This window comes from Sinocyclocheilus anshuiensis, unplaced genomic scaffold, assembly GCF_001515605.1.
Source record: "Sinocyclocheilus anshuiensis isolate Anshui unplaced genomic scaffold, SAMN03320099.WGS_v1.1 scaffold1453, whole genome shotgun sequence".
NCBI lineage: Eukaryota > Metazoa > Chordata > Actinopteri > Cypriniformes > Cyprinidae > Sinocyclocheilus > Sinocyclocheilus anshuiensis.
The window spans coordinates 846,469-864,041 of record NW_015549558.1 but is presented as its reverse complement, the minus strand read 5'-3'; the positions used below and the strand labels follow the sequence as shown (position 1 = coordinate 864,041).

Genomic DNA, 17,573 nt, shown 5'->3' with positions numbered 1-17,573 from the left:
GTTATACTCTGTTAACAACTGCTGGACTAATAATGTGTAAAATGCAACACTCTTTTGGCAATTCCTACATATTTTACGTTTTGGCGAAATGGTGGCAAATTAGTACGATCTCATTTGTACTTTTTAACCATTAAGGGTTGGGTTTAGGGTTGGACCTTCATGCTTAGTTTTTTTCTTTTCTTTTCTAAAAATCGTACGAATTAATAAGAAATTGCTAACTCGTGAAATAGTTACGTTTTCTAATGAGATCGGGGTAAAATGTGATCGGAGGATTAATTAACCCAATTTCCAATTATTTTACACATCCGCAGGGCTAGGCCTATTATTTGAGGTTAAGGAAGATGCCAATTTTGTCTTTTAAAGTCCAAGATATGCTAGAGGAAACTCACTAAATATCTAATAGATATTTTGCATAAACCTCTACATCGACATAAATATTGCACATATACAGATGATAGAGCTCTACACAGGTAAGTAACAGCTTTCAGCTAAACATAGACCTATACTGTTAAGATTATTGTGGTGTAACTTCTATAAATAAACATGGATAATCACATTTGTTCGGTTGTCTGTTTTTTTTCTCTCAAACTGTGATCTAAATGACTGCATTGTTGCTGTGCTGTGGTTACAGCGGGGCATTAAAGGCCTACACAGTTTAATAAACAACTACAGTAATAAAAAAAAGTGTCACGTAATTACTAGAAATCGCTTTTTAAATGGCTCATTAAAGCAGATGCATCAAAATTGAGGAAAAAATGGCAACAAAATAAAATACAAAGTGCCACGCAATTGCACTTGGCATTAAATAAAGGTATTTTATAGTCTTTTGTTGTGTCCATTTTGCCTTGGTCAAATCTGACTGATATTATCCCTGAAAGCTGAAGTGCGTCAAAACGTGCGCCACTAACTTCACTATAAAAGGAATCGCAAAAATAATGACCGTTTCAAACTGGTGTCTTAAACACTCCCATCTGGCAACGGTAGTCCCGCCCCAAACTCACACCATTATTTGAGCCTTGTCAGACTGGGCCGTGTTTCAATGTAGAAACTATGGAGCGAAGCATCGTACTGGCCTAGTATATAATACAACTTTAAAACGTACTAAGTATAAAGTGTGGTTTTAATTTTGGTATGCTGTTATTTATATTCTACTTAATTTTACTGTAAGAAATAATTTACCATTCTTAAATGCATAAAATACAAATGAACGAATAAACATTTCTTCTTGTCATTGGCAAAATCAGTCAAAGGCCTCGGGTATCAAGTATTCAATTAAGTACATAATTAAGTTGAACAATTAATCAATTAAACATTCGCCAGTCACGCAAATTGAAACTATTTCAAACGTTACGCAAAGAGACTGTTAAACATAAAGAGAGAATGCTAAACTGATCCATCCGAATACTGGTTTAATAAAATAAACACAGTCAGTTTTTACACTTTCGAGGGGAATCAGCCTACTTTTGGTTTATACAAATTAAGCTGGGGTATGAGAAAATATTTGAATATAAAAGAACACGCATCACCTTTAAAGAAATGTGACAAGCTGTCAAACGACGAGCCAATATTTGGGGCATAAAATCAGGACCACGGAGAGCTCCCGCCCCGAGTGTGCGCTCAGCACTTGCTCTTCTCTCTTTTATTCGAACAGTTAAAATTGACAAAAAAGCATGTATTAATGTTTCCGTTTTATTATAGTTACACACTAACCCAAATTAATTCAGTGGTGAAGGAAACAAAGGCACATTGGAGTGATAATATATATTGCCGCCTAGCAGGGTAAAGCTCTTCAACTGTACGACGGGCCTCTATACTGTGGCGAAATACGATCCCGAGACACACCGCAGATTCCTTTCAAATACTCGTTCACAGCCCGTGAGCCAGTGAGATTTACAACTGACACATATATCTAAGCATTTTCTAAACCGCTTACCTATCAGTTCAACTAATCGCCTTTGGATCAAACGCAACTGTTTCTGGCAATTTTCGGATGTTATCTTCCTGAAACTGCACTGTGCATCTGGCTAACCACAAACACACTTTTCATTTGTCTTAGACTTTAAATTTGCATATCCACATACCAGCTTTCTTGAAATGTCCTATGGAAAAACAGCACAAATAGGAAAACTATTTTGACCTGTTATATAATAGTCAATTTTGTTGCTTAAAAAAGAACTGCCTTCACTTTAAATTCATTCAAAATTCAAGTTTTGCCATGTAGGCAAAAAACAAAAACAAATCAAACAACACTAAAAGTACAACACAATATAAAGACATAAACAAATTATTTCAGATTTTCATTGTATTTCAGTGTTCATTGTACTTTAAAAAATAAATATACTTAAAATATATATATATAAATAAATACCTTTGTATATGTTTTAAGACTGGATCTGAAAATATTCACATACTGTATATGAAATTTGTATTTTAACTAATGTTAAGCAATCTATATACCTGTTTAATAATATTTATGAGTTACTTGTCTGTATATATCTGTATGCTGTAATTTACTATGTATTTACTGATTGATTGATTGATGTTCCATACAGTCTTACAGTGTAAGATTATTGGAGTATGTTTTATTATTGGAGTATGTACTAAATAGAAAAAGAAAATAATAATTCAGTTTTACTACAAAATGTCGCTTTAATTGAACGTGTTTGCCATTTGCAATTTTACAGTGAAATTTGTTTCTACTCCATTTTTTTTTCCTCAGGTTAAAAAACAAAAACAAAAAAAAAACAAACAACAAAAAAAACTTACCAGCATCAACCACCTGAGGTCAGCATTACCCTTAAAACGCAGGCTTTGTTACTCATGCATGACTGGAAGAGTCTCTCTTAGTGCGACAGATGACAAACACTTCATAGATTGTTTCTTAAGACAGGATCACTCTAAATATTAGGCTACTGTTTCACCAGTTCTGTAAAAACGACATCACTGGAAAAAAAATGGATGGAGCCAATGAAAATGATGGCAGGACTAGTAAAAATCTGAACTGGCCCGACTGTGCCAGCAGAAGAAAAAGTCCTTATTGTTGAGATCTGACATGCATGATTAAAAGTGAAGTATATAAGAGTAAAGGTAATCATTTGAATTTCTCTTTCAGAAAATTACATAATCTCAGATCTCTATAATGGAAACTTTAAGATGACTTTAGATGTACTGAAATAATCTTAAAATATTACGAATGTAAGATGTCTTGCTTGTATGCACATCATTGCGTGATGTTTGGAGTATTACAGAGTAGGAGTAAACTATATGCACTCATACTGATTACAAATGTACCCCGTCCACATCAGAAGTAGTGCACTGGGTCAGTGAAGCAAACTACAGTTGTGTGTCGATGTCGGGGGTGATGATATCATGGCCTTTCAAATATTATCCAACCAGAATACAGCAAGCAGCCTCAATAAGCACATGCAACACTGCATACATTACATTCATTATAATGAGCATAATTTTACTATATTATCACTTTACTATATTGACACTGCTACAAAATATCAATAATCAATCTGGGCACAAACTCTTGTATCACACGATTGTCAAACACCTTGTTCTATATTCTCACCACTTCTTTTTTTCTCCATAGCCCTGGAGGTTCAGTAAGCTAGAAATACAATTTTCTGTATGAAATGACAGCATTTTATTCTGCGACAATGTGAATCTCTCCCAGGGCGAAATAATATGTAGTCAAGGACCTGGGAATATTATGCAACACATTACAATTCAACCTGACTGCCAGAGAAAGAGTAAGAGAGAGGGAGAGAAACTAAGAGAGAAAAAGACAGGGCATTATGTGAGATGAATGACAATAAATGGATGAAATGGAGGACCAGATCTTGAATTACTATGATCATGACCTTTCAATTACCTTATTTTTGCAAAAATTGATTCAATATCAGCTGATAAAAACATCACAATATTCCACAAGTAACCCAGATGACTCCAGTCCATCAATTAGCATCTTAAGTAAAAAGCTTGTTTGTAATAAACAAATCATGATTAAGACGTTTTTAACTTCAAACCACTGCATCTGGCAAAAATACAAGACCATCATCCATAATATTGCTTTCTCCAGTGAAAAAAGCTCTCTCACCTGAATCAGGAGAGATATGTGCACAGATCAAGCACCGTTTACAAGCAAAAAGAGTCCAAAAGTGGCGACCGGCGGCCTAGAGTGAGCGGAGGTTGGCTTGAGTGAGCGGCGGCCGGCAAAAGTAGTTTCGCTTTCACAACGAAACACACAGCACCTTCACGACATGGCGGGGGCGGCAACAACACTACTACAGCAAGAATAAAAGTTACACCTTCTTTCTTTGCGTAAACATTTGGGCGGCGTTATGCAAATCTTCCCACATAGTGACGTAGATATGTGGGGGCGTGTTAGAACGAGCCATTTTAGGTAGGCGTGGTTGACAACTTTTATAAAGAATATCTCTTTGGATTTGAGACTTTAGTCTTTGCAACTTTACAGATCTTCTTTATACACCAAGAGCTTGTAACACTCCAAAGAGAAAGGCAAAATTGAAATCGCATCATATGACCCCTTTAAGCATTACTACTAAACAGACACGTCTGTGGATATGAGACCGTCTAAGAACAGTCATTTTCCTCCAGCTTGCAGGATATGCTTCTCCCCAGCTAAGATGTCATTGGTGTGTTTCCTGTCTCAGTTTGGGGAAGACCAGACCATCTGTCTCTGTCTGGCCTAGGCCACCACATTAGAACTCTTTTGTAAACATGCCGCCATACTGTGCTTTTGCAGAGTGGAACACGTTCAGAAATTACATTTATGGAAAAAGCCTGATGGGAAGGTAAATTGAAAAGCTGTACTATTAAACTAGAACATACTATTTTTATAGGTGGTTTAAAACTAATCCATTCATAGTCAACACTTTACTCCCCAAGGTTCTTTTTGCTTTTATGACTATTTGTACCCTTGTCTGTTAGTCTAAATATATGATTTGTTTTATAAGCAGAGAGAGACAGACCAAAAGAGGGAGGGTTGAGCTAACGAAGGAACCAGAGATAGTTACATAATCATTTCACTCCTAGGGGCTTTAGCACAAAGGGTCTTAAAATAAATGGAACAGTCTGTGTGAACACATTCTCTGAAACACTGCCCTGAGCGAACCAAATATAGCATTATAGCCAGTTACAATCTTCGTATCATGTAATTAGCATCTATGTGCAGGAGATGGGCTTTAATTACAGTCAGACACATCCACAACTCACAAACAATGTGATCGGTTTATAGATTTATTGGGTATGCAGCTTTGCACTCATTCGATTATGCTCTCATTTGTCAGAGCCAAACAAACAAGGAAATACCAGGACAAAGAGTCAAACTGTTACTCAACACGCAGTCAATAATGTGTCAGAGGTTATCAGTCTTTTACACAACTCACGCTCAATAAAGCTCAACTGAAGAGTGGTCTTTTATCCATCAGTTTTGGTCATCGAGTCGGAGGAGTAGGTGAATACGGGCCCTCACACTAGGGGAGAGTGTGAGGTCAGTTGTAACATTGCCAGATGATCAAATCAGCAACATGCTACAGTGATGTGACCCACTTTGAAGACTTCGTGTATGAGACAGCTGTGAATGTGAGTGAATAGTTCAAATTTAGTGAAAATCTTTTAGTAAAGGGATAGTTCACCCAAAAATGAAAATTACCCCATGATTTACTCACCGTCAAGCCATAGGGGTATATGACTTTCTTCTTTCAGACGAATATAATCAGAGTTATATTAAAAAATGTCCTGGCTCTTCCAAGCTTTATAATGGCAATGAATGGCGGTCAAGATTTTGAAGCCCAAAAAACGTGTCCATCCATCATAAAAAGTGCTCCACACGGCTCCGGGTGGTTAATAAAGGCCTTCTGAAGCAAAGCGATTTGTGTAAGAAAAATATCCATATTTAAAATGATTAAACCATAATCTCTAGCTTCCGCTAACTGTCATACACGCATCCATGAGAGAGTGGCATTCCAGCGGATGACGTAGGACGTAGGCGTAGCGTAAGCTCTGGTGAGAAGTGGCGAACGTGGAAGCACAGAGGAGAGAGCAAAACAAAAAAGAAAAATGTCAGAGGATTTCGATACAAGCCAAAAGGAGACTGGTTTTCCTTTGCTGTAAACAAAACTTGATTCTAACGAGACTAGCATATTCTCACCGGCGCTTACGCTATGCCTTCATCCCAAGTCATCCGCTTGAACGCCACTCTCTTGTGAACACGTGTATGACTGTTAGCGTAAGCTAGAGATTACCATTTATAAAGTTTTAAATATGGATATTATTCTTACACAAATGCATCACTTCACTTCAGAAGGCCTTTATTAACCCCCCACCCACCCCACAAATAATACCACAAATCAAACATTCTTTAATGCCATGTTCAGGGTCAATTGTAACATTTTTACTTGCTTGAATTAATTCATTTAAAATGTCCTCAGAATTATTTGGTCATGGTCATTATGAACACTTCACAGGCAAATAAAATGGTTGTTTAGCTTGTTTTGTTCATTAAAATTTACAACAAAACGTGACAAAAAACAAAAAAAAAACAACAATGTTACAACTAACCCAAAAATGCAACATTTTAAAAGGTCAGAATCTACTTGTGAGAAATTTTTCCACAAACCCAAACAGTGTAAAGACATTTTGGTCACACTTTACACTACAGCGTTCATGTTATTGTTGAAGGTATTTTTCATCATATAACTGATTGGGTAATACTAAGATCACATAATATCAATATTAATGAGCAACATGCATCATTATTTTGTGGAGCAAATTTTGTATTTACAGTAGCTTAGAATTTGAGACGATTTCTTTTATACGGATTGTTTTTCTCAACTTTTATGCTACTATATATACGGTGGTTTCATTTTTAACACCTTCCGTGGAAACTTTCTTTTTTTTCTCAAAACCCCCATAAAGGTTTGTTTACCATCGCTAGATGTAAGATATATATCGGCTAAATCAATGTGCAGACTCCAGCTGGGTGGGCGCGTTTCGGGGGCAGTGGAACTCGAGCGCGAGCAGGAGAGCGCGGCGTTGATTGGATAACAGAGCTGTATAAATTGCCGCACTGCCGTATTTCTCGCTTTCGTGAAGATTTAGTCCAAACCCCAATGCGGTCTGAACAAACTGCCCAGGGCCGTCATACGAGAGAGCCATCGCGCACAGGACCCTCTTATTTACAATGAAGGAGAGAAGAATCAGCCAGCCTTTGGTAATGCGTTGTAAACTGGTTTTAGTAGGAGACGTGCAGTGCGGGAAAACCGCAATGTTGCAAGTCTTGGCCAAAGACTGTTATCCTGAGGTATGTCCTCCTCTCTCTCTCTCTCACGTATTCACTGAGCGGCTATTGATGTGTATGTTCGCTAAGACACTTGGATGCTTGTTTATGTCATTATGCAACCATATACTGTGACTATTAAGCACTGCGTAATAGTATATTCATACATCATACATCAAGGTAATACATCATGCATCTTCTCATGTGAGTTGTTGTGCACGTGTTGACGCTCTGGGTAAAAATCGAGAAAGGTTAAATAATTAAGTCATTAAATAACGGCTTTTATTTCGTTCCCCCCACACAGACATACGTCCCAACGGTGTTTGAGAACTACACAGCTGGACTGGAATTAGAGGAGCAGCGCGTGGAGCTTAGTTTATGGGACACGTCAGGTGAGAGAGAGACTGACCGACTAACAGCTGGACAGCGGTGATACTGCTTTACACATTTGCACTCAGTAATTTTAGCTAATTAATACAGTTTTACATATATGACAGCACTGTCTGTAAATATCATTAAATGGACCCAGAAATTACAATTCTGTCATCATTTACTCGTTCCTAAGTAACTTGTATGACTTTCTTCTGTGAACACACACAATATATATATATATTTTTTTTTTAATGTCCCAGTGTTTTTTTTTCATACAATATGAGTTATGACACTATTAATTTTACATTGTACAAAATCAGAGGTACAACTACTCAGCCTCTGACCAACATTTAATTGGCTTTTATTCATCCCAATATTACTAGAAGTTTTAATTGCCTATTTCGGCCTGAATACATGTGGTTTGTTTACTACTTGCTTCCACTTCACAGTAAAGCTGTTCATGCTTGTTTTATTCGGTTTCTTGCATACAGTGAATGTAAATTAAATGTCCAGCTTTGTTTTGGACCCTGTTTATGGACGAAAATGAATAAAACAAACATCAACAAACAGCTTCACTGTGAAGTGGAATGTAAATGTTCATCAGAGCAGTAATAGCTCAAATTTTGTACAATGTAAAAATAATAACATAACTCATATATATCAAATATACACTCATTGTAATAACCTGTGTCACTGATCGACTGTTTATTGCCTTGTTTTGTTCTGTGATATGTTAATTGCATCTTCAATGCATCATATGTTGCATTACAGTTTTCAGATTTTCACTTTCTGCATCCGCATGCATTATCTTTTGTCCATTCTCGGCTGTTGTGTTGACTGTTACTGGGCTAGTAGGTCAGTCAGACGTTACAGGAAAGACACACCATAAGCGCCTGAGCCCTGAGTCAGGGAACACAAGCTGGCATGTGTGAGGCTGCAGTAAGTGGGTGAGAGGGTCTGGCAGCTGCAACACCTGAGACTGATCCTCAAGCGTCAGATGCTGGCGGCGTGCCATCTTTACCTTCTGTCTGCCTCTGGATCAGACAACTAGTTAATAAAATAATCAGGGCCGTGTAGGACAGCACAAGGTTTTGGCATGTTTTGTAATTTTCTCAAATTGTGACATACAAAGCCTTTTCAATTACGTAGGTGGCTTTTAAGAGATACTGTGTCTCTTTTTTGAAGTAGGCTTACACAGATCAGCTCCTGTTCCAGGGCCTGTGGTTTTGTCTATCAGATTCATTTGGTCAAGGAATGTTTAGTCTGTGTGTTTGCACATGTATCTAATTAAGAGTCTTAGTAAGATTAGGCTAGTAGTACAAAGCTGTGGTTCAATGACTGATAGCTGAAGCTCTTACTTTCTTATCTAGTAAAAAAACATGGAATGTTCTTATATGTTTGGATTCATGGAGCTTTAAGGGTAAACAACAACTCTTAAATGGATAGTTCACCCAAAACTACTCCTCATGTGGTTTCAGACTTGTATGGGGAAAAAAAATTCTCTCTCTCTCTCTCTCTCTATATATATATATATAAATTAGATTTGTGATACAGTTCATACTTCCCCGAATGAAGAATATATATATATATATATATATATATATATATGAAGAATGTATAGACAAAAACAGTTCAAACAATGAGAGTTCAAAAAAACATTGAAGTTGAATCCGTAATTTTTTGGGGGTGAACTATCCCTTTAAATAGGTTTTAGGTTTCTCTCCTGAAAATTATTACTGTTCTCATACCAGTTTTGTACTAAACCATCCCAGCTTTCCTTCAGCCTAAATCTAAATCGCTAGAAAACTCTGTCTTACTTGTTTTGGATGGATGTTTTATTTATTTATTTTGTATAACATGCCCTTTCCAAATGCCCTTAAACTGATATTCCACCCTAGATAAATTTTTGCAAGAGCGTGTAGGTTTAATATTTTTAAATCCCATAGCTGCTGTCATATTGCATGCCGAGTGAAAGCTGGGTTCTTCAAGGTCATGTTGCGTAGCACGTTGTGTAACGTATCAGTCAGTGATGCCTGATGAGTCTGAATCTATGTTAACTGTCATGCCTGACTGCTTGACTGAGTGCCTACTTGCTAGGATGAGTCGATGGGATATTGTTTTTCTCTAATAGGTGCTTGATAAGGGAGGTCATTTGGTTTTTCACTATTTCTGTTGTTTGCTCCAAAACCTCACAATGTGAGGTAATTAAGATTTTTCACCTGTGGAAACTAGGACATTTTGATAGCAAGATAGATTATTTTAGGCTTTGTTTCAAAATTGAACTTTTTAATTTGTTCACATTAGAGATATACTGACTTTTTTTGCAGCTGAATCAACACATTTTTATATGCACAGTTGATTAATAATTATTGTTCTGTTTCTGCTTTTGAACTACTACTACTACTAATAATAATAATAATAAAATAATTTGTATTAAATTTAACTAAATTAATTTATTAGTATATATTATATTTATATATAATATTATAAATTTTATTAAAATTCATATCTAAATAATACAAATAATAAATGAATAATTATAGAAACAACAGCAATTAATAACAACAACAAGCAAAAAACAAGCAACCATAACATCCAAGCAAATGCCCAGAACATCTACTTTACATGTGACATCTGGTTGTGAATGAACTCTTAAGCAAGGAGGACTTCCTGTCTATGCACAGTTTAGGTATTTCCTGCTGTGCATTTTATCTTGACACACTGCCTTATCGTGGAATGTTAAAAACACTCTAATGGAATTTCCCAGTCCTACTGACCTAGAACAGTGAAACAACACTGGAAAAACGTAAACTAACCCTGGACACGGAATCCAGATCAGGGCCCGTATTCACAAAACATTTTATCTTACCACTAAGAGTTCTCCTAAATAGCAGTAAAAGTTTTTAGCTAAGAGTTTACTCTTAAAACCTATTCACAAAGCTGCTGAGACAAACTTTTACTAAGGAATAGACAGAAGTCTTAAGCTAAGAGTAAGGGCGGGGTTGACCTTGTTGCTATGGATGATGTCAGCATACTTACTAACTATGCACACAGTGATTGGCTGATAGTCTTTGTCAAAGATTTATTCATAGAAATATTGTAGAGCGCAATATTATGTTGCCACATTCAAATAAAGATTTTAAAACGCAGGCTAAGTGTCACTAATTAAACAAGTAGGCTATATATTCAGTAGGCTATATATTCAGCTAATTGTCAGCCTCTTATGCTTCTCGTAAACAATTAATCAATATGCATTAGGGCTGCCCTTGACTAAAGATTTTTCTGTTCGACTAGTAGTCGTTCATTTTAAGCATTAGTCGACTATTAGTCGCACTTTTATTAATAAACCATATAAATCATAATAATGAGCCTTTAATTGCCTATATCTTACCACTAAGAGTTCTCCTAAATAGCAGTAAAAGTTTTTAGCTAAGAGTTTTCTCTTAAAACCTATTCACTAAGCTGCTGAGACAAACTTTTACTAAGGAATAGAGAGAAGTCTTAAGCTAAGAGTAAGGGCGGGGTTGATCTGTTGCTATGGATGATGTCAGCATGCTTACTAACTATGCACACAGTGATTGGCTGATAGTCTCTGTCAGCGATTTATTCATAGAAATATTGTAGAGCGCAATATTATGTTGCCACATTCAAATAAAGATTTTAAAACGCAGGCTAAGTGTCACTAATTAAACAAGTAGGCTATATATTCAGTAGGCTATATATTCAGCTAATTGTCAGCCTCTTATGCTTCTCGTAAACAATTAATCAATATGCATTAGGGCTGCCCTATTAGCAGAGTAGAATAATCATGGCTGATAGTAAGACATGCAAACATAAAAGAAAACCAAACTGGACAGGAGAACAGCTATATATTAAGGATATAATAACAAATTTGGAGTTGGGATAACCTCCAAACCAAAGCCGATACCTTTTTAAAAGCTCATTATCATCAAACGTTTCTAAAATGTTTATATTCCGAGGTAGATTGCTGGCAACAGCCATTTTAGGATAGTTCCGATTTTGTCTTAGTGACTTAAGAGTAGTGAAGAGGACTCCTCTTCACTACTCCTAATGTTTCACAGATTTAGGAGCTAATTTTAGCGCTAAAACACTTTGTGAAATACTCTTAGAACAAAAATGTAGGAGTCCTAAATTTAGGACTGACACGCCCATTATTTTTAAGATTTTCTCCTAAATCGGTTTTATTAATAAACCATATAAATCATAATAATGAGCCTTTAATTGCCTACATAGCCTAATAAGCGCTCATGCGCACGCAAAAAAAGGCTTGCCACAGCGCACCGACAAATATAATAATTATGTTATAGGGAAAAACAGCAAGTACACTGCATTAACATTTTAATAAATTATTGTTACACTAGTGCTTTCTGTTTTCGGTTTAAGAGATGAAGTCGGCGACACTGACTCGTCGTCTAAAGCTCATTATCATCAAACGTTTCTAAAATGTTTATATTCCGAGGTAGATTGCTGGCAACAGCCATTTTAGGATAGTTCCGATTTTGTCTTAGTGACTTAAGAGTAGTGAAGAGGACTCCTCTTCACTACTCCTAATGTTTCACAGATTTAGGAGCTAATTTTAGCGCTAAAACACTTTGTGAAATACTCTTAGAACAAAAATGTAGTCCTAAATTTAGGACTGACACGCCCATTATTTTTAAGATTTTCTCCTAAATCGGCAAGTTATGAGCTACTTTTAGCCTTAAGATGTTTTGTGAATACGGGCCCAGAAGTAAAAAGGGTAACTGTGAGGGAAAATACATTTTATCATGCACAACAGCTGACTCGGAATCTTGCATGGAAGATCTGGGCCTGTATTTATCAAGAGAATTACTCTCAAGAACGCTACTAAGAATTGACTTGAGTGTAAAAAACTTCTTGGATCAAAGCTGCGCTTAAAAGTTAGTTATCAAGCATCTCAGTCGTAATTTAAGCGAAGTGTAGGACTAAATCTTAAGTGTCAGTCTTAGAGTTGACTCACGACACTTTGCTGTGCCACAAATGGGGATTTTGGATGACGAAATACGCATGGACCAATCACTGAATAGATATCCTTAATTAAGAATATTCTCAGATAAATTCACATTGAATGGTTACATTCCTCAATAGGAGTTTACATTCAACACACATTTGACAATAAAGAATTTTCAAGAGAAAACATTATGGTAAGGAAACGAATTGTCATCACAACCTTCAATTTAGGGTTGTGCCGGTAGATGATAGTATCGTGTATCGACGATAGTCAGAGATATCGCCTGTTGCTGATTTATTTAAAGACAGCAAGACGATTATTATTATTATTATTGTCTGTCAAAAATATAGGCGCCTATCTTTAGTGATGCAGCGCGGAGAGCCACTTCAGAAACTTGCCGCGGCGTGGATGGGGAGTAGCCGTGATCAGCTCCGGTGGCCGTGTCGGAGCCGTAACGCACCGCACTTTGGTAATGTAAATATTCTTTGCTCGTTTCTGTTTGAATAACTGAGGAAATGTAACCGTTTGACTGCTCGTCATCAAACATTTCAAGAACATTCTTCCTCTCCTGAAAGATCTCCTCAGCGCCATCACAAACCCCTACTGGCAACTCCTAACCACTTGAGAGACCTCTCGAGCTGTCTTAAATAACTGGGAGAGTAAGAGTGATTCTTAGCTTTAAGAAATTTGATAACTTGCTTTGATACTTAAATTTGAAAGTAAGAGTAAATTTAATGAATTCTCAGCACTTAAGACTAAAATAGCACTTTGAGAAGCTTGATAAATACGGGCCCAGAGCTGGAGAAGCCAATCAAACAGCTCCCATCTATTCCCTCATTAAGCTAGTTAGGCTTTGTTAATTGTGCACAGCCTCGTTAAGTGGGGACGCAGGAGGAACACTGGCAGAGCGGTAGATGCTCGTGCAGATGCAATCACTTATCAGCATACATGAACAAACACACTCTAATCACGACTAATTACAGAAGCTTTGATTGAATTTGCTCATCTGGCTCTCGCTGCTTCAGGCATCTCTTCACACACTCTCCAGATCAAAGAGGAGACGGCATGAGAGGCTGCAACTGAGCCTTTGACAGGGTCTGGTGTGAGCCACTCCTGTAGCTCTTATCATTAGAAATTTGATTCAAGAGGAATATACAGTTTTTATAATTTGTTTTTCAAACAGTAGGTACAGTCAGGTGTCAAAAGCAATTGCTATCAAATACAACAGATACAGGGAGATGTCTTACCATTGAATTTTACATCTGAATAGATCCATGAACCCTCACACAGTAGATCTAATATTTTTGTCAAAAATAAATGTAATTAAAAAAATGTTAAACATTCTTTACAAAAGATATAAAAATATATAATTGGTTTTGAATACATAATTTAATTAAGATATAACATATAATAAAAATGGTGACATATTTAAAGCTGTTAAATCAGATTAATTTGCTACAATGGCCTTACTGTTGAGACCTGTATTGTCTAGTGTGCATAGTGATATCAGGGTTGTCTATTCTTTGTTTTGTCTCATCATATCTCTCCTCTCTTTCTGCTGGTAAGCCATATATTCTCTGACTAAACGTAGTGAGCTGAGTCACTGTCTACATATACAGCAGTAGTACGTGACTCACAGGCTCACACAACACCCAACAACTGAACTGAAAGTCGATACTCTAATAAGCACAGAAACAAGAATATTGGGCAAAATGCGCCCTTTAATGGACTTGCTTTATTTTCTGTCGACATAGAGCCATAGTATGAGAGTGTTTATGTGCGCATCCTTCAATGCCGTTGCCGTAGTTACGGAATGAGATGAGGTTCGGGACAAGACCTCCTCGGCAACTCATTCTGTCAATAAAGGAATCTCCGAGATTCGCCCACACATGTGCACACCTATTACGAGAACTGCCGTATGTATATATAACTGCCGTATCGCCAAGTTCCCCTCGTAGCATTTGATCTTCCATATTCAGTCGCATTCACTCCTCTATCACAAGCATCTTATTTGTCACCAAGTTTCCATTATTGATGTTTGTTATGTGGTTGTTCCTGCAGGTTCACCGTATTATGATAATGTCAGGCCTCTCTGCTACAGTGATGCAGATGCTGTTCTGCTCTGCTTTGATATAAGTCGCCCTGAGACCGTCGAAAGCTCTCTGAAAAAGGTGAACGACATTTTATGACTTCTTAATTTTCTATTACACGTTTATTCTTTTCTTTTTTTTCAGTTAAAATATAAAAAAAATCCTTAAAATTGTTACTTAAGCAACAGTTCATAAAATATTAAAACTTTTTAGAAAATGCATCTTTAATTAGTGTACTTTGTCTCATTGCACAGGCAGATTTTTTTCACTTGTTTTAAGTATAATCAAGTTCAAAACAAATGAAAAAATGAAAGTGCAGTAAGACAAAATAGACTCATAATAAAGATACAAGCTATCAAAACAAGTCTTAAAGGGATAATTCAACGAAAAATGAAAATTGTGTCATCATTTACTCACCCTCATGTCATTCCAAACCTATATTACTTACTTTCCTTTGTCAAAAATAACATTTCTTTTTTTGTCCACAATGAAAATCAATGTTGTTTTGTACCCCACTGACTTTCACTGTAAGGGCAAAATACTTTTGGGTGAAGTGTTGCTTCTCAAGTAAAAATACTCATTAAGAAAATTATTTCTGCAGTATATTAACAGCTCTCTCCCTGCAGTGGAAAGCCGAAATCATGGATTTCTGCCCCAGTACTCGAATAATCCTAGTCGGCTGCAAGACAGACCTGAGAACAGATGTTTGCACACTGATGGAGCTGTCCAATCAGAGACTGACGCCCATCTCCCATGAGCAGGTCAGTCGATCACACCCTTTCTAGACTCCTCGCATCACTTTTTCCATCTCTGACTGCATTCTGTCTATTTTTCTGTTTGTAGGGCACCTTGTTGGCAAAACAGGTAGGAGCAGAGGTGTACCTAGAGTGCTCTGCATTCACATCGGAGAAGAGCATCCACAGTGTGTTCCGCTCAGCGGCACTAACATGCCTCAACAAACTGCAGCCCCCCATAAAGCAAAGCCCCACTCGCCGGCTGTCCAAACGCCTCCTTCACCTGCCCAGCAAAGCAGAGCTCCTGACCTCCTCCTTCAGCAAGGAGAGAACCAAGAGCTGTTCCATCATGTGAGCTCCATGTGTGCCACTCCAGTTCCAGAAAAAAAAAAAATATATATATATATATATTTTCGCTCTTCGAAAGTGTTGGTTGGGGGTAGGGGGGTTTGAGAGGAGGTGAGGTCATGACCTTTCATGACCCCTCCCTCTCTCTACACTTATGTTGTTGTTCTTCCATTCTGACACCCCACCTGCAAACACACTCATCCCTATGACAAAGAGCTGCTGCCATTGTTCAAGGTTTTCGGCTATTACACATCCTAGTATCGATTGAGTTCCCTTTACCAGCATATGGCTTTACATGAACTGCACTTTTTATCAATGATCAATCAGTCAGACAAAGAAGGAAATGCAGTGAATATTGGACACTGTGGGATATTTTTGTGGGTAGTCTTATTTGTTAGCGTGCATACATGTATGGGAATGTGGGATGAGCTGTGAACGTAATTTAATATTTAAAGGAAGAGGATGTATTTCTGTTACACAGTATGCACTTTAGTGAATATGGACGCGATTGTTGAATGGAAAGTGAGAGGATGATTGAATACAGGTTGGCATTAGTTGCTGTTTCAATACAGAATTATGCTTTACTTGTATTAGCTAAAGTCTCTGGCACTGATCTACGATGTGAGATCTCATGCAAGCATAAGGTGAGGAGCCAAACAAGATTTTATGTCCTCCTGAAAAAGGCAGACAGTGTTATAAATCTGCTAGATGAAGCATCCAATCACATTTGTACAATCCAGATGGATTGGACATGCTGACACACTCTTTCACTCTCTCTCTCTCTCTCATCTCTACTGTAGTCCTTCTTGAGCTTTCTGCCCTTAGAAAATGGGTCATAAATTCCAGCCAATGAGGAGAAGCCCAGCATTGCCCAGGACATTTCTCAGTATAGAGCAGGAGTTATTGCCACAAAGACCCCTTCCAGATGTTCCAAGCGTTCTTTTTTAGAAAACAAGTTCTTTTATTGAAATAATTTTAGAGATGGACTGGAAAGGTCATGAGGGGGATTACTAAGGGATATTGCAGTCCACCAAAACTGATCAATGTTGTATAAGTGAGAAGAAAATTTGAATGTTCCAGTTGATTTTTCTTTTACAGTAATCTTAAAATCTGCCACAACACCTAATTTTCAATAACATGCCTGTAAAGAGCCGACTTCTCTTGTCATGTGGTGAAGTTACTGGTTATTCGCATGACTGGACATTAGATTGCATTATAATTTCAGTGATTCTCATGCATTCGGTCAGATCACTGTCACAGAGGACTCTCCTCTCATGCTAAGCCTCATTCTGGTAATCTCGGTCTTAAATCCCACTACCCCGGTTGTGTAATGCTTAATCATAAAACAACTAAATCCTCACTTTGGGCTTATAAATGGCCAAGTAGAAATGAACTGAGAAGTCAGACTAGACAGCATTACGAAGAATCTGACCTCAGAATAACTTCCAACTAAAGTAGGTCATCAAATTTAATATGATCAAAGAAATGGTTTGGGAAATAATTTACACTACTGTTCAAAAGTTTGGGGTCAGTAAAAGCTACAGCTGAAAATTCATCTTTGCCATCATAAGAATATATTACATTTTTAAATATATTAAAATAGAAAACCGTTTTAAATTGTAATAATATTTCACATTATTACCGTTTACTGTGTTTTTGATCAAATGAATGCAACCTTGGTGAGCAGAAGATAATTCTTTCAAACACAAAAAAAATAAATACATTTCATT

General features: G+C 37.0%; 1 protein-coding gene and 1 long non-coding RNA gene across 2 annotated transcripts in view; one reads left to right on the top strand and one right to left on the bottom strand.

Annotated features, from left to right (window-relative positions):
* LOC107657047 (uncharacterized) overlaps nucleotides 1-17,573 on the bottom strand; it is a 58,623-nt gene that overhangs the window by 31,933 nt on the left and 9,117 nt on the right. The gene's annotated exons all lie outside the window — the stretch shown is intronic.
* rnd1a (Rho family GTPase 1a) lies at nucleotides 7,126-15,889 on the top strand. The gene is made up of 5 exons (XM_016445047.1): nucleotides 7,126-7,333; nucleotides 7,614-7,701; nucleotides 14,733-14,842; nucleotides 15,388-15,522; nucleotides 15,605-15,889. The coding sequence occupies exons 1-5, from the start codon at nucleotides 7,214-7,216 to the stop codon at nucleotides 15,848-15,850; spliced, it is 699 nt and encodes a 232-aa protein (XP_016300533.1). The 5' UTR covers nucleotides 7,126-7,213; the 3' UTR covers nucleotides 15,851-15,889.

Bases quoted from the DNA above. Each gene is read 5' to 3' on its own strand.
- rnd1a (XM_016445047.1), top strand. From the start codon at position 7,214: ATGAAGGAGAGAAGAATCAGCCAGCCTTTGGTAATGCGTTGTAAACTG. The intron at 14,843-15,387 runs GTGAACGACATT...CTCTCCCTGCAG, and splicing joins TCGAAAGCTCTCTGAAAAAG to TGGAAAGCCGAAATCATGGA. The intron at 15,523-15,604 runs GTCAGTCGATCA...TTCTGTTTGTAG, and splicing joins CGCCCATCTCCCATGAGCAG to GGCACCTTGTTGGCAAAACA.